The 21,060-nt window shown below is 42.1% G+C and overlaps 1 protein-coding gene across 1 annotated transcript in view; it reads right to left on the bottom strand.

Moving 5' to 3' along the window:
* Positions 1-12,462: 12,462 nt before the first annotated feature.
* Positions 12,463-21,060, bottom strand: part of LOC118848930 (vomeronasal type-2 receptor 1-like) — a 33,990-nt gene continuing 25,392 nt past the window's right edge. Inside the window, exons 4-7 of the mRNA XM_036757976.1 lie at positions 19,403-19,627; positions 15,459-15,595; positions 14,560-14,564; positions 12,463-13,445 (exon numbers count right to left, since the gene is read on the bottom strand). Coding sequence (XP_036613871.1) covers positions 12,463-13,445; positions 14,560-14,564; positions 15,459-15,595; positions 19,403-19,627 — 1,350 coding nt within the window. The remainder of the gene's footprint in view (positions 13,446-14,559; positions 14,565-15,458; positions 15,596-19,402; positions 19,628-21,060) is intronic.

The following is a 21,060-nucleotide window of genomic DNA, read 5'->3' as shown; positions in this document are numbered from 1 at the left end:
AGTCACTTAACTTCTGTAGGGCTCAATTTCCTCATCTTCAAAATGGGAATAATAGTAGCACCTACTTCCCAGGGTTGTTGTGAGGACCAAACGAGATAATAATTGTAAAGTGCTTCTCTTTCAACAATTCAGCTAGCAGCTGCTGGGGCGGGGGTGGGGGTGGGGGTGTAAAACCAACAACAACCAGCTCACTTGCAAGTGAGAACTTGCAAGCCCAAGTTCTTTTGATCTGCTTTACTAAGGAAAGCAACGTTATGGGGTTAACAATCTTACTTTAATCCAGCATACAAATATCATTCACTTAGTTCAGGGGAAAAAGCCAGCACCCTGAACTTCAGAGCAAATACAAACAAATTATAAACATCGACAGACAGGCCAAATACAACTCATAGTTACCAACATCTGAGTTCAGCCTGGGAGCTCATAACAAGGGCTGGCCCAGAGTCACGCACACCACCACGACTGTGGGTCATAGCTCTGGAAAAAGGGAAAGTCAACCTCTGGTTTTATATCTTTTTCAGGGTCAAGGGTGAGTCACACATGCGACTCACCCATGTGACCTAAAATCATCACAAAGAGGCAACTTAAACCCATTTGGTCTAAAAGCCTCTGATGTCACAAACATGTCACTCAAACGCATGTAAACTAGGCTTTCCCTTGAGGCAAGGAGGTCATCAAGGACTCCTAATTTAATCAAGGAAATAAAGACCAAACTCTTCAAGGGCACTTGGTTGAATTAAGTGCTAAGAGCCCGTTTTGATCGCCAATACAGCTTCACACAGTAACTGGCACATAGTAATCACTATGTAAATGCTAGCTATCATTATCAGCAAAACTGGGATAATAATGCCTCATAAAATTGTTGTGAGGAACAAATGAGACAATGAATGTAAACGCAATTGATCACTAGTGCTTTATGAACCTTAAAGCAATACACTTAAATGTCAGCTAATATTATTAGGATACCTAAAGCTACTATGGTTCATGCCACATAACAAGACTAGACATATTGAAGAGAGAGCTCAGTTTTAGAGAACGTTTATTTTATTTTTCTAAGATTTCATTTTGATTTATACAGAAAAGAGGGAGAGAATTGTACAAAAGAATTCTTCTATCCATCTCCTTATTTCTTCTCCTCCTTCCCCTTCCTCCACCTCTAGCCTAACCTACAAATTTCTTCAAAATCATTTCAAAGAGGGAGTTAAAAGCAGCCCAGACACATAGGAATTCAAACGTCAATTTAGAAATCTATCATATACAGGACAATGTCCACTCCTAGGGCTGTCCTCACAGCTCACCCAATAATCCTGGAGCCAGACTCAGTCTCTGAGGATGTCAGTATACAACTTTATTGCTGAATTGTGCTTTCTCAATAGAACCAACTGAATGAAAGCCACTAGAAAGGAGGCCTCAGGTAGAGGAAGAGCCAGAGGAAGGAAGAACTTTGGGAGCTACCATGTACAGAAAGACTAATTCAAATGTGCCATGTTATGTGAGCTATAAAAAGCCCAAGAGACATTACTTCTGGATAATCAATCATTTTATTCATTATGGCTAGTGGCTAATTAATAAAAAGATGGTCATTTGGCCATCTCTTGTGAACCAAAGATTAATCTTAGTGGCCTATTAATTCTTATATGCCCTTGGAAGAATGTGTGTTGCTGATAAACAGCAAACAACTCTAATTGGTTAACAATTAATAAGAAGAATGAATATTATAATGAGAAATGGACCTATTCTAATGAGGGGCTGGTGGATGTGACTTTATGTCACTTTTGCTCCCAGACAACCCCCAGCCCCAGCCATCTAGACAAAGGATCTACCCCCCCTCCCCAAGCCTGAGTAGAACACAATGGGCTTCCATACTTGGGTGGGGTCTGAACTAGACTGAGAAGAATGTTAAATACAATGTCATTATCAGCCCCATTCTTTAGTTAAATAAATAGTAGTTAAATCTACTGATTTAACCAGTAGAGAATAAGGAAATAGGAAGGGAAAAAAATCCTGGATCTCTCCAATAGTGAATGGTTATTAATATGAGAGAAATAACTATTTCTCTCATTTATATATCTATACTGTGGGTGAGGGAGATCCTGAGACACAGGGGAAATAGCACCGGATTCAAAGTTCAAAGAGCCGGGTTTGAAAGGATTCAAAACAGGACTTTGTCATTTACTACTTATGGGACTGACTTTGGTCCTCTGTGCCTCAGTTTCCTCCTCTATAAAATGAGATGGTTGGTCTAGATGGCCTGTGAGGCCCTTCTAGCTCTAAATCCCAGAGGAAAGTCAGGCCAGCTGTGCCCTAACTGCCAACTCTTGGGGATACCCACCTCAATGAAAGGCCCAGGGGGACAGAGACCAAACTTGGTTTTCTTCAAGCAGTAAGCGACAAGGCTCTAGGGAATGCAAATGGTGGACCATCACCAGAGTTTGCCGTAGGAAGTGACAATAAGTCGACCTCAAGATCACAAGTAGCAGTCCTAGGGAGCCTCTGGGGCTTCTCACTAGAGGGTAGCTATCTAAGGTGAGTAGGAAGAGCAGGAAGGGACAACAGAAGCCATCTAGTCCAACCCCTTCATTTTACAGATGAGGAAACTGAGGGCCACAGAAGGAAAGGGATTTGCCTAAGGTTGGATAGAGCCAAGAGTCAAACCTAGATTTTCTGACTTTAAATTCAATGTCTTTCAAGCACCCCCTCCAAATCTTATAACCATATGTATTCAGTGCTATGAGGCTACCCCTAGTTACTTCAGGAGCTCACTTCTTTATCCTCCCCTGTACGCTGGAGCTCATCCATGCAATGTCCAGGTTCCTTGTCTCATTGCCTGGATCTTTCCCCACCTCTCTCTGCTTATCAAAACATGTTTATTCCCCATCATAGAAGGAAGTATGGTATAGTGGGAAAAGCACTTCCTCTGGATTCAGAGGTCATGGATTCAAATCCTACCTCCAAAGCTTACTACTGTGATCTTGGGCAACTTGCTTCAGTGGGCCTCAATTTTCCTTATCTGGAAAATAAGGAACAACTAGGTCATTCAGTGGATAGAGCTCTGGCCCTAGAGTCAGGAGGATCTGAGTTCAAATCTGACCTCAGACACTTACTAGCTGTGTGACCACGGACAAGTCATTTAACCCTGTTGGTCTCATTTTCCTCATCTGTGAAAGGAGCTAGAGAAGAAGCAGAAGAAGCTAGAGAATTGGCAAACCAATTCAGTACCTTTGCCAAGAAAACCCCAAATGGGTCACAAAGTGTTGGACACAACTAGTTGACTAAATAACAAAATAAGGAGCTTGAACTACCTGTCCTTTGAGCTCCTTCCCAAACCTGTGGCCCCACGATCACTTCCCTCAGATCCTTGCCAGATGACTAACTAGCTACTCAAACAAGCTAATTCATGCCTCCTTGTTAATGTGTGATGATGGGGTGATTTTGTCTCACAATTGCCCTCACAATAACCCTGGGAGGTAGGTTCTATTATTATACTCAATTTACAGATGAGGCAAACAGAGGTGAAATGGCTCACCTAGGGTCACACAACCAGAAAGTATCTGAAGCTAAGTCTTCCTGACTCCAGATCCAGGGCTTTATCCATTAACCTGTCTATTCTCCTCATGTTATCATAAGATCTCGAATTTAGAGAGGTCTCAGAGATGATCTAATCCAATTTCTGTATTTTGAAGATGAAGAAATATATTAGGAAGGCAGAATTTATGATTTCAAAGAGAATCTCATATGTGCCTAAAAGGTCCAGAACTGCAGGATATAAGGAATTCTCTAGGCAGAAGGCAGGAGAACTAAAGCGTGTATTTACACTCCACAGTAACAATCCCATAAACCAGCGTCCCCATTTTGATATTTTCATCAAAAGCTTCCAGGCCCAATAAGTCCGCCTCACAAGGGTTACCAGGAGGCCACAGAGAAGCAAGATGGTATAAGGCAAAATCGTATACATGCTTCCCCTCTATGGTAAGAAGATTACCCACTAGCCTCCAGTCAGCTCTGCTACCGGCAGCTCAGCTTCGGCTGTAGGCGTCTCTGGCTTCAACCGGAAAAGGAAAGGAGGATCTTCAAGCTGTCCTCTCCCCTCTTATAGAGTTTTTGACATCATCAAGCGCCGTCTGAACGACCAGGGCCGATTGGTTCTTGACTTGGCCCCTCCCCCAGCGTAGACCACGTTAACACACCTCCCCTCAGCCAGCGCCACGACTCATCACACAGGAAGCTCTGGTCCTGCCCCGGAAGAGCAAGCCCCAGTGTCCAGGGAAGCTCAACGAGGCGAGCTGAGTCATTCAAAGAAAACAAAGTCCATTCTGGCTACACTCCACCCCTCACAATATTCTAGGATGCACAATCCAATCATAATTCAAATTAAATTATATATCCTAGAATATTGTGATCCAATTATGCAGGAAACTAAAACATATCATTCACAATAAAGCAAAACATATCATTCAGTGACATTCCCAAATATTGGTTTACGATTCAAATGTGATCCTCCCCTAGATCCCAGCCAAATAATCTCTTCAATCAATCATCCCAAAATAATTATTAATAATTCAAATGTCCACCCCTAGATCTTCGTATCCATTACATAGGATCAATAGTATCATAACAATAAAACAATATAGCAAGGATAACACAAAATAAGTACACAGAACACTATCATCATCCCCCCCTCAAACAATTGGGGCTCAAAATCTTGGGGTAAGGGGTGAAGGTCTCATTTTCCATAGCTTCTTCTTGCTGAAATTGGATGTAGGGGTGTCCCTGCCCCAAAGAGTCCAATTCCAGAGTTCAGTTCTTTAGCGAGCTGGCAGGAATTCCAAGAATGCTACGTGCTTAGGCAGTCACCGGAAACTGCAGGGTGCTTAAACCTGCAGGAGACAGAACTAGCGACAAGGTTAACTAAAACAGAGAACAAAAAGAGTAGGCAAGTATGGGCTATTATCCTTCAAATAAAATCATCTCCAGTTTAGCTGAAATTTCAGTTATGCAGAGATCCAATAGCAGAGCCAAACTCAGATGGGAAATGTTTCTTTTTAAACGGAACACAATGAGGAAATTAAGCCAAGAAGATCCCACCCTAGATGGAGACCAGGATTGTCCTCCCAGCCTTTCCCCAGATGTACAAGGGAAACCAGGAGGATCCCATCCTAGATAGACTAGGATTGTCCTCCCAGACTTTCCCCAGATGTACAAGGGAAACCAGGAGGATCCCATCCTAGATAGACTAGGATTGTCCTCCCAGACTTTCCCCAGATGTACAAGCTTTCATCCGTTAATCACACAAAGTCACCTTCCCTCTGAGTGGCTTGTGTCAATTACCAGCATCAGCCATACCTGTGGGGTCCGTGAATCTAATATTATAGCCCTATTCATGGTAAAATATATGGTTCAGGGGCACAATTTGGTAATTATCTTCCCCTGAATAGACAACTGTTACAGTGTTGTTCTTCCCATAGGCTATGACTTCTGCAGCCTTTGGAATATCATCTGGCTTCCGTTTTACCCATACCTTAGCTCCCAACTTTATTCTATCAATGGAGCAAGCCCCTTTTGCCCCTCTAGTAGTTATTTTGGGAGGAGGGTCAGTTTTCACAAAGGGTATTTTTTCACAGGGGATAATAATCACTTGAACTATCCTATCATTCCTACCAAATTGTACAGGTTTTTCACCCAAATTCTGGAGTGTCACAACAATTTCTTTTTGATAATTCGAATCTATCACTCCAGCCAATACATGTACTCCTTGAGCTGCTAATCCTGGTTTAGGTAATATCTGTCCAAAATGATTCTTGGGGATTCTCATACATACTCCAGTAGGGGTTTTTCTTATCTCTTTCCTATTCAACCTAAAATTCTCTATACAATGTAAATCATATCCTGCCGAACCAGGTGTTCCTGGACATGGTAGGGGGACATCTTCCCTCACAGTCCAAAATTCAATATTTTGGATCTCACATGTTTGCTGTTCTCTAATCTGCAAATTTGGGGTCATCATTCTGGCTAGAGGTGTACTCCCCCCTAAGGGCCTATTATTCAAATTACGTAAGGCAATAGACAAATTATCCTTCCAATGTCGATATGAATTATTAGAGCTTAATTTTCTCAGCTGTTCTTTCAACAATCCATTCATTCTTTCAATCAGCCCAGATGCTTGTGGGTAATATGGAATATGATATATCCATTCTATATTGTTCAACACACAATATCTTTTCACTTCTTTGCCCTTGAAATGTGACCCATTGTCACTTTGAATCTGCATTGGAGTTCCATAGTATAAACTTACAATATCTAGGGTTTTACAGGTGTTTTTCTGAGTTGCGTCCTTATAAGGACAAGCCACTAGTACACCTGAATAGGTGTCAACACACGTACATACATATTTACATCCTTTATCCTGGGGTAGTGGGCCAATATAATCTATCTGCCAAATTTGGGCTGGAACTTTTCTCCTTGCTATTTCTCCAGTTACTATCCTAGGAAGAGTTCGTTCTTTTTCTAATTGACATATACAACACCCCTCTGTTATTTGTTTTAACAACGCATGAGAGATACTGATACCCCGATCCTGTGCCCATCGGTGGGTGGCCTGGACCCCTAAATGGCCGGCGGTCTGGTGGACCCATCTTGCTAAGGCTGAGTCATCAGTTGGAGTTGGAGTAGGGACAATACATTCAGTGGCAATCTTTGCTAGTCGATCCACGTGTGCATTGTACTCACGCTCTGGTGTGGTCAGGGTCGCGTGAGCATCAACATGAAAAACTGACAAATCCGTAACCAAAGACATGTCCCATATATTTTCCCATAACTCTTTACCCCAAACTTGTTTGCCATGAATCTCCCAATTCTGATTCCTCCATATAGGCATCCAAGTAGCTAATCCATTAGCTACCGCCCATGAATCAGTAAATATATGACACTGTCCTCCCTTCTCCATTCTGATGGCCTGATGTACTGCCATCAGTTCAGCATATTGGCTACTTCCCCCTATCCCAGAACTTTCCAGAGTTTGCCTAGTACAGGGGTTATAGGCTACTGCTTTCCAATGTTTCTTCTGTCCTAAATATTTTGCTGTCCCGTCAGTAAACCAAGCGTGTTTCTTCTGTTCTACATTTAGTCCATCATACCCATTATTCCATTTCACTAAGGATGGCACCATCTGTTGCTTAGATTCAATGGGTTTTTCATTTCTCTCAGTGCCAATGTTCGCCACCGATTCATGTAAAGCAGAAACTCCACTTTTGCCTGCTCTGGACCTATTCTGAATATACCACTTCCATTTGATTATGCTCGCCTCTTGTGCATGTCCAATTCTGTGAGAAGCTGGGGTACTCGTTACCCAAGTCATAATTGGAATTCCAGGCCTTAATATCACTTCATGACCCAGGGTTAGTTGCTCAGTTTCTACTAAAGCCCAATATGCAGCTAACAGCTGCTTCTCAAAAGGTGTATACTGCACTCCAGATGAGGGCAGTTTCCTTGACCAAAAGCCTAAAGGTACACTTCGGCTCTGTTGTTTTTGCCACAGACTCTAATTTGCATAGTCATCTTGTACAGTCACTTGTAACTCCACTGGCCTATTTTGCATAGGCCATAAGTCCAGAGCTAATTGTATAGCAGCCTTTGCTTCCTCAAAAGCTCTACTTTGTTCAAGGCCCCAATCGAATTCATATTTCTTCCTGGTGACTTTATACAAGGGTTTTAAAATCTGTCCCAAATGTGGGATGTGGTGTCTCCAATAACCAAATAGCCCTATGAACTTTTGGGCCTCTTTCTTATTAGTAGGGATGGGAAAATCCTGAATTTTTTGTTGAGCTTGTGGGAGAATTTCTCGCAGTCCTCTATTCCACTGTATCCCCAAGAATTTTACAGTTTGAGCTGGCCCCTGAACCTTTGCAGGGTTGATTTCCCATCCTTTGCTTTTCATATGGTCAGTTAATAATGCTAAACTCTCCTCCACTTCTTTTATATTCTTTCCCTGTATCATGATGTCATCTATGTAATGTGTAAGCTGTACACCACGTAGCTTTAATTCATCCAAATGCTCAGCTACAATTCTGTGGCAAATAGTTGGGCTATGAATATATCCTTGTGGCAGGCATGTAAATGTATACTGTCGGCCTTGCCAAGTAAAAGCAAACTGGTTCCATTGCTTGGGGTCTATTGGGATCGTAAAGAAAGCATTGGCCAAGTCAATAACTGCATACCAAGTCCCTTCATGTTTTTGTATTCTCTCTATTAAAGTAACCGTGTCTGGAACAGCAGCATACAAGGGAGGAGTCACTTTGTTCAGCTGTCTATAATCTACTGTCATCCTCCATGTCCCATCTGACTTTCGGACTGGCCAGACAGGGTTGTTCCATTGAGTAGTTGTAGGGACTAACACTCCTGCCTCAACACATTCTCTTATACTGTTGGCAATTTCATCTTGCCCACCTGGCACACGATATTGCCTCAAAGTAATTACTTCAGAAGGTTCGGGCAAAGTGATCGGATCCATCTTGATTTTCCCCACTAAGACTGCATTAATGCCTATTTTCCTCACAGCAAATTGGTATTTCCCTTCAGGTAAATTTAAGGTCATACCCTTCAAAATGTCTATTCCAATGATGTATTCAGGAATAGGCACAATAACCACACTATATTCTTTCTTGGGCAACTGTCCAATTTTCATCATCAATTTAACTTGTCTGGCTGATATTTCAGTCCCTCCTCGTCCTGTGATGGTAATAGGAGTTCCATGGCTGAATTTGTCTGGATTCCCATAGATAAGGGTGGCCTCGGCCCCAGTGTCTATTAATGCCCTAGTTACTGTACTTGACCCATTTTTCCAATATATGGTCAAGTTAGTGTGAGGTCTGCAATCCAGCTTACGTATTTCCTTAATTTGGGCTGGGGCCTGGCCTGTTTCCTAGTATTCCCTAGCATGTGATTCACTTGGGTATGAAGGTTCACCATCTGTAGCATTTGCAGGAGCAGTTCTTATTTCCCTATCTCTCCTGTTATCGAGTCCTTTATCTCGGTACATCCTGTACAATTCATTGGTTGGAATGCCATCTATCATTTCAAAACCTACCCCTGCTCTCAATAGAGCAGTGAACATTTCTTTTCTTGTCACTCCATTTTGGCGCCAAGTTTGCTGGCTATTCACCCTTCTCTCTCGAGATCTATCCCTTCCCCAGTCTCCTAAGTCATGTAACTGTAAAATCTTATTTATCACCTCTGTAAGATGGCTCCCTACTTCCCCAAGTAACAGATTCAAAATTAGTTGTTTATAAGCAGGGGGAGCTGTCCTAATTATTAAATTCCTATGAGGGATTCCTATGGGATCATTGTAATATTTGTCTGCAGTTCCTGTCATAATAGCAGTCTTCATTACCTCCTCCTTTAGTCTCATGATACAATCTTTAAGTGAATACCAGGGTCTGTGCTCAGTGGGCCACATAGAATCATTAGTATATCTCTTATTGCATCCCGCCGCAGCTAATGCCAACAGAGTAGTCCTGCTAGCATCATCTCCTCGCTGATGATGTTCCCTAAAAGCTTGCTGAACTAGAGGATCGTGGCTGATACCTATGAATCTCATACAGTCCCTCTTATCTACTAATATTCCACCGGCCCCTTGATCACTGAGCCTTACCATCCAAGATATTAATGGTTCTCCTACTCTTTGGCTGAATCTACTCAAAATATCTGTGACCTCTTGTGGTGAGAAATCTTCCTGAAATTCCCTCGTAACTAAATTGCCACCTCTGGTTTCTGTCCTCCTCCTCTCTACGGGACGAACGCTTGTCTGAGTATTTAACCATCTCCCATTCTCTGTGCGAGGGATGTCCTGAACCCTAGTAGCATTTTCTGTCTCAGCCCCTAACACTGTCTCATTTTCCCCCCACTCGCTTCCCCTGCCACCATGGCAAGGACAGAGCAGGCAGTCAGGCTTGGTCTGGGCTGAGTTGGGATGCACTCTTGGCTTATTTGGCCTTCTGCTGCTCCTAGCCACATTAATAGAAAAGTTCTCATCTGAGTCAGTGGGTTCTTGAGCAGCAATTTGTTCTCCTGCTATCTGAGATTCCCCTTCTTGCTGTGGGGTAGGAATGCCCCCATCTCTTTCACTTAATCTCAATCTTTCATATACTAGCCGGTAGGCTGATAACACTATCCAGCTTTGCCTAGATAGTGATGCCCCTGACTGAATCCCAACCTCTTGTAAACACCTTTCCAAATCCTTAGGATCTCCTCTCTGTAGCCTTGGTTCCCAGTTTTCACAGGGTCCGGCTTTTTTAGCCAATTCCTTTGCTAAGGAGGAATAAAATGGATCCTCCCACCCTGGGATATTCATCTCTTCCTCTGAAGTTCTTCTGCTTCTGAACAGAGATCTTATATCTAGCGATCCCATGCACCTCGTTGCCAAATATATTAGGAAGGCAGAATTTATGATTTCAAAGAGAATCTCATATGTGCCTAAAAGGTCCGGAACCGCAGGATATAAGGAATTCTCTAGGCAGAAGGCAGGAGAACTAAAGCGTGTATTTACACTCCACAGTAACAATCCCATAAACCAGCGTCCCCATTTTGATATTTTCATCAAAAGCTTCCAGGCCCAATAAGTCCGCCTCACAAGGGTTACCAGGAGGCCACAGAGAAGCAAGATGGTATAAGGCAAAATCGTATACATGCTTCCCCTCTATGGTAAGAAGATTACCCACTAGCCTCCAGTCAGCTCTGCTACCGGCAGCTCAGCTTCAGCTGTAGGCGTCTCTGGCTCCAACCGGAAAAGGAAAGGAGGATCTTCAAGCTGTCCTCTCCCCTCTTATAGAGTTTTTGACATCATCAAGCGCCGCCTGAACGACCAGGGCCGATTGGTTCTTGACTTGGCCCCTCCCCCAGCGTAGACCACGTTAACACACCTCCCCTCAGCCAGTGCCACGACTCACACAGGAAGCTCTGGTCCTGCCCCGGAAGAGCAATCCCCAGCATCCAGGGAAGCTCAATGAGGCGAGCTGAGTCATTCAAAGAAAACAAAGTCCATTCTGGCTACAAGAAACTAATGCCTAGAGAGGAGAAATGACTTTGGGAAAGTCAGTAGTAGAAAAGAGGCAGTTTTTGGTGGATAGAGTGGCTGTCTTGGAATTAGGAAGACCTGAATCCAAATTCTGCTTCTAACACTCAGTGGCTAGGAAACCTTGGACAAGTCATTCAGCCTTAGTCTCCTCACCTGTAAAAGGAGGATAAGTCCCTACCTCTCAAGTTATGATGAGGCTCAAATAATGAAATGTAGGTAAGAGCCCTTTGAGAACCTTAAAGCATTATAGACAATTCCATTAACAAAAGAGAGGGAAGCAGGAATCTTTGATGTCTTAGCCCAAAGGGAATGGGGCCAGTAGCAGAAGTTCTGAGCACCGTACAGACCAGGAGGAAAGAATTTTTACTGGCCCTTGTATCACACCATCAGCCAGTAGGACTTGCTTAAACATTTTCTCTTCTATCAAGCTGTCCTCCTGAGTGGCATGTGTTACCTGAGCCAATGCAGCCACTGTTTCCATGGTATACCCAGAGATTATATGTAAGCCCCTTCTTCTCTTTCTATACTTGGTCCCAAAGAAATTTTCATTCAGACCACAAACTCATCCACTCACTGAATATCTGAGCTGGAAGAAACCATGGAGGTCATCTGGCCTAAGGCTCTCATTTCACAACTGGGGAAAGTAAAGGCAATAACACCCTCAAATTCTTCGAGTTTCCCTTACAAGGTGACATAGGCAGATACAAGTCTCACAGCATTTTCTTCATTTGATTTATTTCAAAGTGTCACATTTGTCCAAGGAAAAGACCAAAAGGACATCTTTAAAGAAATATTTCAACAAGACTTAGAAAAAAAATTCCAGGGAATAAAATAAGGCTTCCCTCCAATTCTATTTTAATGGCAGTTGCTGGACATGAGCCAATTACAACAAAATGAATGTGTACAAGAATTCACCAAGAGACATTTGCAAATGATTGTGGATACAGAGGCCATTTAAAACACTTTGGGCCTTGCAACTAATCAGCCAAATTAAATCCTGCCAAATACAAATAATTTGTGATTACCCACCATTTTGAATACCCTGTGCTCAGATTGGCTCTAACTACAATTTTAACTTTTCAGTTTCGTGCTAAGTGGATCTGACTGTATATCCCTTCCCCCACCAACTCATTTACTCACCATGGAAACACCAAGCCCAAAACAACCAAATACCAACCTTTGGAATGTCTGCGTATGCTACTTTCCCTGCCTGGATGAACATTCTGGTGTGAATGTCCACGTTTTGGGTGAAAATTAACCCACCCGAGCCTAAAGCAGCATCTCCCCTAAAGTAGCCAAAAGCAATGAGGTGGAAACACACAATTCCTGGTAGCAAGAACACGAAGAGGAAAAAATATCATGATTGCAACTTCAAAGCATGGCTTAGGCCTAATCTAGTCATCAAGCACAACTGTAGAAACGGTCACATTCATCTCACTGCTGCTAGAGGCTGATGTCAGTTGGATGCTCCTGTCAGTGGGAGGAATCTTCCCACCAACTAACTCATCGGTGTTTCTCTTGGGCCGAATCAAGATAATGTAGCACTTGGGAGCAAATATACAGCCAAGCAAACCAAAGCTTGATGCCAAGATGGCAAAGATTTCCACAGCTACTTTGAACTTGCCCTTGGTGCTTAAGTAAGCAGGGACAAAAGAGATCCAGACGATGAAGAACACCAGCATCCCAAAAGTGATGCACTTGGCCTCATTGTAATTATCAGGCAATTTGCGAGCAACAAAGGTGGTTAGGAAGGAGAGCAGGGCCAGAAAAGCATCAAATCCAAATACCGAACATAAGAATTCGATGGACCCTTCGTTACATTCCAGAATGATCTTAATGTTTTGGGACTCCATGTTTTTGTATACCTTTGGGGGCATCATCACCAAATAGGCAGTGCAAATACCTGTCTCAATGAGAACTGAAATGAGGACAATAAGCTTTTGATAAATGGGTCGGATGGATATAAATCTGACTTTTGATCTGGACACTCTGTAGGATAAAAACAATGCAATGGTTTTACCCAAAATGCAGGAGAGACAAAGAGAAAAACCCATAGCGAGTGTCACCTGGCGGGCCATGCAAGACCAGTTGTAGGGCTTGCCAATAAAGAGGAGAGAAGTAAGAAGTGTGATGATAAGAGAAAGCTGGAGAAGAAAACTTAACTCCCAGTCATTGGCTTTGGCCAGGGGAGTTTTCCTATAAATCACATATACAACTGTGACGGCTAGGACCACCAAAGCCCCAAAGATGGACAGAGTCACAAGGGTAAAGCCTAAGGCTTCATCATAAGCCAGGAATTCCACCTCTTTCAATACACAAGAATCCTTGGCAGCATTGGACCAGTAATCTTCATGGCATTTGCTGCATTCTCTTGAACCTGGAAAACAAACAGTAGAAAAATAGAAAGTCTTCAGAGCAGGTAGGGAATCCTATTTTCTTTGTACCACAGTGAAAGAGTTGGAGATCTTAGAGGTTATCTAGATCAATCCCTTCATTTTACAGATGGGGAAACTGAGACCCACATAGGTTAGTGGCTTGTCAAGACCCTTGCCCCTAGATAATAGGAAAGCATCACAGAAAGTGCTAGATTTGGAGTCAAAGGCCCTGTGTTCAAATCATAGCCTTGGTACTTACTACCAGAGTCACCTTAGGAAAGTCACTAAATCTTTTGGGACTCAGTTTTCTCATCTGTAAAATTAAGGGATTTGTCTAGATGACTTTTAATACCCCTTCTGGCTTTTGATAAAGCAATCGACAAGCATTTATTAAGTACTTACTGTGAACCTAAGAACTGTGCCAAGTACTGGGCATACAAATACAAAAGCAAAACAGTTCTTGTCCTCAATAAGCTTATATTTTCCCAGGAAAGTTTGTATGTATGTGTGTACATATGTGTGTATACACACATATACATATATATACACATACACATAAGTATATATACATATATGAATATACTCTGTGTGTGTGTGTGTGTAATACAAGCTCATTTCAGTGGGGAAGCATTAGGGGTTAGGGGTGTCAGAAGAACTTTATGTAGAATAGGAGGTGGTACTTTAAGTGAACTATGAAAAAAGTTGGATTCTAAGGTGAAAGGGAAGAGGAAATACATTCCAGGCATGGGGAAGAACCTGAGAAAAAGTATGGAGATGGGAGATGGACACCATTCGAGAAGAACAGCATAAAGAACAGTTTAGTGAACCACTTAGGGCAGGAAGGGACACCAGGTGTGCTGAAGCCAAAAAAGATTTAAGCAGGAGCCACGCTGTAAAAGATTTTAAATGCCTAAGAGGGCAGTTTGTATTTAATCTTGGTGCAATAGGAAGTCACAGGTGGGGAAACTGAGGCCAGAGAAGTTAATTGACTTGCCTGAGGTCATACAGGGAGTAAATAGGGGAGAGTTCTTTGTATTTGCATCCTCTGCCCAGGTCCCTGGCATATAGTAGGCACTTAATACTTGCTGATTGATCCTTCTGAGTTTTTGGTAACACCTTTGCTGCTTCTCACATTCCCTTTCAATTCTCCTCTCCCAGATAAAAAAAGATAATCCTGATCTTTGTAACAAATAAGCAGAGCCAAGCAAAGCAAGCCCACAAATTTGCCATATTCAGAAATGGTTGCCTCAATCTGCACCTTGAGCCCAACTATTCTGTCAGAAGATGATTTGGTGGGATTTTTTGCACTTTTTTTTAAAAATTTCTCTTTTATTTTTAGTTCACAACACTCAGTTCCACAAGTTTTGGGGTTCCAAATTTTCTCTCCCTCCCTCTCCTTCTTCATCCCCCCCAAGACAACATGTAATTCAATGTAGGTTCTACATATACCATTACATTGAAATTATTTACATAAAGGTCCAGTTGTAAAGAAGAATTGTAACCAATGGAATGAATCATGAGAAAGGAATAATGAAACCAAAAAAGAAGGGGAAAAAAGAGAGTAAAACGTTTGCCTCAATCTGCATTCAGATTTGTTAGCAGTACTCTGGAATTGCAGGTGGTTATTTTCGCTTCCATTTATAATATTGTTCCTGGCATAGTAATGGGCCTGTGCATCATTGTTCTGCTAAATACTCACTTTCTTTGCATGGAATCAAGTGATAACATTTGGTGAGAAATGTCTCTGTTTGCCATAGAGGAATTTAGCATAAGCTAAGGTCACTTCAGGTATCATTCAAGAGATTTTAATTATGGAAATAATGCAATGACTTTGTTCTAAAATACCATCTCATGTCACAGACACAAGGAAAAAAAAACCTTTTTGAAATGTACAGAAAAGAAAGACAACATGGAAAAGCTCATTTACCTATTATTATTACATTTTTTAAAAAACCCTCATTACTACAAAAACAAAAGGCACCCAACCATCTGTTTCATAAAAGGTAAAGAAAGACAACCTCACTATACCTGGCTGAGAGGACACATGACCATCTGCACATGGGATACAATCGAAACAGCATATGGGCTCCCCTTGACGAATGCCCTTCCTGGTTCCAGGTTTACAAAGATCAGTGCACACCGATTTGGGGCGCTAAAGAGGACAAGACACAGGCTTTTATCTGACATTAATGACACTAAAAATGGGGTGATGGGACCAGATCCAGGTCTAGAATACCACCAAACTCTTTATCTACTTCCTTCCCTTCTCCTCCTCCCCTACCTCCCCACCCTAGACCAAGGGTTTAGTTTGGAAAAGACCAGAAGTGGAAAACCCAACATGGGGTGTTGCTACCAACTCTGCCTGATGGCTCCCTTTGGGACAGAAAAGAAAGATCTTCCAAACCGCAATCCATCCTTCACTAAAGTAGATCATCTATGTGTCTGTTCCCCTTCAGTAATATGTAAAAGCACCCCATGAAAGCGGAAATAGAGAAGTTCTCCTCCCAGCTCAATATTTGCCTCCCCTCCCCCAGTCTGAAATAGCACTACTTCTGGTTTGGGAGCTAGTCACTTAAGTCTTTTTTTCTTTCATGTCTTTCAGAAAGACAAAAATCATGAGTAAGACTGGACCCTGGGTATGTTGTCACTGTTTGTATAGCATTGATGTCACCATCTTCGTTGTCATAATAGCTAGCCTTAAAATGGTGCTTAAAGGTTTACAGAGTGCTTTACTGACAATATCTCATTCTGTCCTCACGACAACCTTTCAAGGTAGTGCTATCATTATCCATATTTTACATATGAGAAGACAGAAGCAAACAGGGGTTAACGGACTTGCCCAGTCACACAGCTAGTAAGTGTCTGAGGTCACATTTGAGCTCAGACCCTCCTGACCCTAGGCCTAGCCCTCTAGCTATCTAGCAGCCAGAAGGTTTGCCTAATGGCACCACATTAACCAGGAGAAAGAGAAAAATAATCGACCAACGACAAAGTGATTGCACCTGAAAGATTTCTCTTAGGCTTGACTAAATCTGCTTTTGAAATCCTGCCTCTGGCACACAAGGTCCTACGGCCCATACTGAGGTAGTTACTAAGTTATTTTGTGCCGTTCCGTATACTTTAATGTTTCACTGACAACTAAGGGAGAATGTTGCAAGTGGATGGAAATTGTAAGTTGAAGGTGGTTATATAGTAGCTAAAATGTCACGGGTCTACTTTAATATCAAAATAATGAGAATGTAAACAGCACCCTCTGACTGATGTAGCTACTAAAGACTTTCCTTATCTCAGGCAGTGAGTTAATTCTTAAGAAGAGCCAATGATTGTCAAATGCCTTCTGCTTAACCTCGGCCATGAGTCCAGAAGGCATCTTTCTACAAAGGTGCTAAAAACTTTCCACCTGGCTTTTATAAGCTGTAAGATAATAGTATAATAGCTAAGCATCTCCACTAAGGATTTGAGAATTTATCAGTTTACATAAAAAGCCATGTCTGCTTTGCATTTCCAAGATTTTAGCAAATAATAATCATAACTAACATTTATATCATGCTTATTATGTAATAAGCTCTGGACTGAGCATGTTACAAACATAATCTCATTTCATCCTCACAACAGCCCTGGGAGATGGGTGCTATTGTTACTCCCGTGTTACAAGTGATGAAACTGAGGCAAGCAGAGGTTAAGTGACTTGCCCAGGGTCACACAGCTAGTAAGTATCTGAAGCCAGATTTGAACTCAGGTCCCCCTAACGCCCTGAAAATTGTTAGATATATCCTCTAAAGTATTGGAAAGCCATATGCTGACAGCATAGGATACTGATGGAACAAAGAAAAGGTTGATTTGTGGTAACTTTCAAGGTGTGATGAGCTAATGAAGGCCATTTTAGTCACTTTGTTCTCATGTGTATCTCTTCCTTCTCTAGGATCTTCTATAGCTCCCTTCCCACTGGTCCCCTCTCTCCACACTGCCCTCAGGCATGTGTGGATCATCCTAAGTTTGATCAAAGTCCTTCCCGTGGTCCAGCTCCTCATCTAGTTTTCAGTTTCTCTCTTTCTTTCCACCATCAAACCTCTTAAATGATTAATCTTTCCTCATGAACCATTCGCTTTTCAGCTTCCTGTAATATGAAATCAATTTCACCAGTCAATTTCATCTAGTCTATTCCTGCCATTGCTCTGAAACTGCTCTTTCAATGGCACCTTTCCACTTGCCAAATTCAATGGCCTTTTTAATTGAAAATATATTTTCCTTGACTTCTCTTCCACACTGGATCCTGTGGACTAAATCTTTCTCCTTTAAACTCTCTCTTCCCTTGACTTCCCTGGCATAATACTACCCTAGCTGTCCTGCCTTTCAGTACACACCCTGTGTCTCTTCTGGAACCTAGCTGACTGGCTCTAACTTCCTCTCCCCAACCCCTCCCCAGACACAACTGGGATCTTTACTTCAAGACTTGGTCTTTTGACCTGCTTTCTTCTCCCTATAATTGCTTGTTTAGAGAATTCATCAATTTTTAACCTTGACCTTCCATGTCTGTTTAAGACCTGTTTTTCTGACCAATTAATATTTGTTGTTTTACTATTTGGAGGTGAGCCAGAGAGATGGAAGAATTGGGAAAGAGGCAGGGGAGGTAAGTGTGATCTGAATTGGAGAGCAGTTGACCAACAGGGGATGGAACTACCAGTCACATACCCAGTCTGGAAATGTTTGTAAAATAGTACCATGGTCACAGTATGAGGCTGGGTTCATGCAAATGGTGGCAGGGGAAGTGGGATAAGACAGTAAGTAGAAAGGAGTGGAATGAGGAGAGGTAGAAGCAGGGGCACCAATCAGCTAAGAGACTGCAAAATCTTAGAGCTGCCTCTCCTTCTTAGCTCCCTCTGGGATTCCTCTAGTTCAAGGAGCACATTAAGAGGCCACCCTCTTCCCTGCCCCCCCCCCATTATTTTACAGCACTAGCACAATGGAAGAAACATGACACTGACTTTTTGAGGGGCTTTGAAACTCTATATTCCTGGATGGGGTTACCATTTCATTAAGGGAACCCATTAGATTAAAAAGCTTGGCTTTCTGGGAAGTGGTAGGCATTTGTTTTTCCTGAGAACTTCTCTAGGCTTTATGAGCAGAATAACCCCTGGGCCCAGGTTCCTATTTCTCCTTGTCCCCTTCCACCAACTGCTTCACTCCCTGCCAAACCTTTCCAATCTGTACCTCTGAGAGATTAAGAGCCTCTTCCCAAATCACACTGTGGCTGGGAACACTAATGCAGGCCCCATCCTGCATTTCCAAAAAGGTAACACCACTACCACCACCAGCAGCAGTACCAATGCAGGTTAGCAATTCCTATCAGTTTAAAGTGTTGTCTAAATAAGTGGATTCAAAGTAAGATTTGGACCCAGATCTTCTGAGTATAGATCTTGAGTTCCTTCCACTGGAAGGGAATAATAATTTATATAGACCTAATATGTGTTAGGGGCTGTGTTAAGAGCTTTGTACCAAGCTGCAACTTTGGTAATCTCTTCCCACACACATCCATACCCTTCCCCCTCAATGAGAAGGAAATCCTTTAGTTTGGGGACTAGACCTTAGGGAAAAAAGGTGTATACCCAGCAAAAGGCTGGGTAGTATAGTGAATAGAGCACTGAGCACTGGAGCCTGGAGTCAGGAACATTCATCTTCCCGAGTTCAAATCCAGCCTCAGACACTTACTAGCTGTGTGACCCTGGGCAAGTCGCTTAACCCATTTGCCTCAGTTTCCTCATCTGTAAAATGAGCTGAGACGGAAATAGGGAACCCCTCTAGTATCTTTACCAAGAAAACCCCAAATAGGATCACAAAGCTTTGGACCTGACTGAAAAAACAACAATAACAACAGTCATAAGACAAGAAATAACCATAATGATATTTGAAATGAAATTTCTCTGTATCCATCTATAAAAGAGGGTCCAAAGTGACTCACCTCCAATGTTTCTGTGTTCCAATATATGGATTTACTATTCATTACCAACTCATTTCCAGACGAGTCGAACACATATCTCCCAACCTTCACAAAGTCAATTTTCCCAGCATCATTTAGCTGCCAGTTCAAGACATCATAAGATCCAGTCACATCTCCATTTTCATCGAGTTCCAGCATGACACCATCGTGGGTTTTAAATTTAAGTACTTTCATGTAGTACATTAACTAGAAACCAGGCAACGGTAATAGAAGCTTGTCAAAATCCTTGTCATTTAGGAAACACAATTTAATGATTTTTTAAAAAATCAAACATTTTGAACCTATGTAGCCATTTAGGGACTTGGATTCCCCCTGCCTCAATCACTTAAATCTGTATTGGGATGAAGGAGAAGGCATATTATCAATATGGATGTGAGAGGGATAAGTGAAGACCTCTCATAAAATCTGAGCCTCAGCCTTTCTGTAAATTGAGTGATGTGAAGGCTTCTTAGGAGAGACACCTTTCTAAAGAAGCTTAGACCCTAGGCCCAAGTTTCTATGTACTAAAGTTACCTGACTTACAGGAATCTGAAACTTAGAGCAGCCTGAACTGCCCCCCCACCCCCCAGCCTGAGCCTTGCCAAATAAGGATAAAAGTGTTTTTAAGAGTTGGCATTGGCTAAATTGTACCTGGGGTAGTAGATTTCCAGGCTTAGATTGTGAGCCTGAACTCCACCAATGAGAGTAAAAGGTCAGTGGTGGTGTGGGGGTTGCTTTCATTAGGGTATAAAGCTAAGTTTCTGCCCTCTGGGCGCTGCCTCTCCCTACCAATTGTCTGTCGGTTGGGAGACGCCCTTTCCCACGGGATCATAATAAAATTACTTTCTACTTTCCACTTGAGAAGCCTCTGATTTTAATTTTGGGTTTAGTTGCTGTCCCACACAAATGCACACAGATAGATGGTAAAAATGTCCTTATGGACTTTTGAGCAGGAGAAAAAGGGAATTGCATCACTTCCCAATTGCAGGTAGGAGGTAGTGCTACTGTATGTTATAGTGAGATTCTTTATGTGAGATTGTAGGATATGGAGGTACCCAATAGCTAGATAAGGATTGTTTATTAGCAGAGGAGAAGGCCATGGAGAGCCCTAAATCACTCTCATCCAATGCCTACCATACTTTTCACTGAAGCTTGAGATTCCTTTAATAGGAGGACCAGAATTCAAGACTGCCTCAAAGGGTCAAGCTGTGTACATTCATGCAATGCTTTTGCTTACACTAGATGTAGTAGGATGAACAAATCTTATTTCAAAGTAAAAATATCAAATCCCCTTGTAATTCTTTGTATTAAAGTACATTTGCACAGGTAGGAAAAATTATAGTAAAATTATGTACAAATTATTTTTAAATTTTTTTAAATTCTCGTGTCATTTGACACAATTGACATGTCTGATCCCTTTGAAGCTGAGCAGAATAATCCTAACCTTCTTCAAAATGGCAATTCTTCAAATACCTGAAAATAGGTTATTTCCCCCTCCCCTCCTTAAGTCTTCTTCTCAACCAATCTGTTGTCCAGTTGTCTCACTGAAGAGGTTATTAATGAAAAATGATGATGGTTAGGGGAACCACAGGTTTCTAGGGGTGCTTGAGACCCCAAAATACCAACACGCTGGGTCCTGC

This window comes from Trichosurus vulpecula, chromosome 4 (assembly GCF_011100635.1).
Source record: "Trichosurus vulpecula isolate mTriVul1 chromosome 4, mTriVul1.pri, whole genome shotgun sequence".
NCBI lineage: Eukaryota > Metazoa > Chordata > Mammalia > Diprotodontia > Phalangeridae > Trichosurus > Trichosurus vulpecula.
This window is presented reverse-complemented; position numbering and strand designations above follow the sequence as displayed.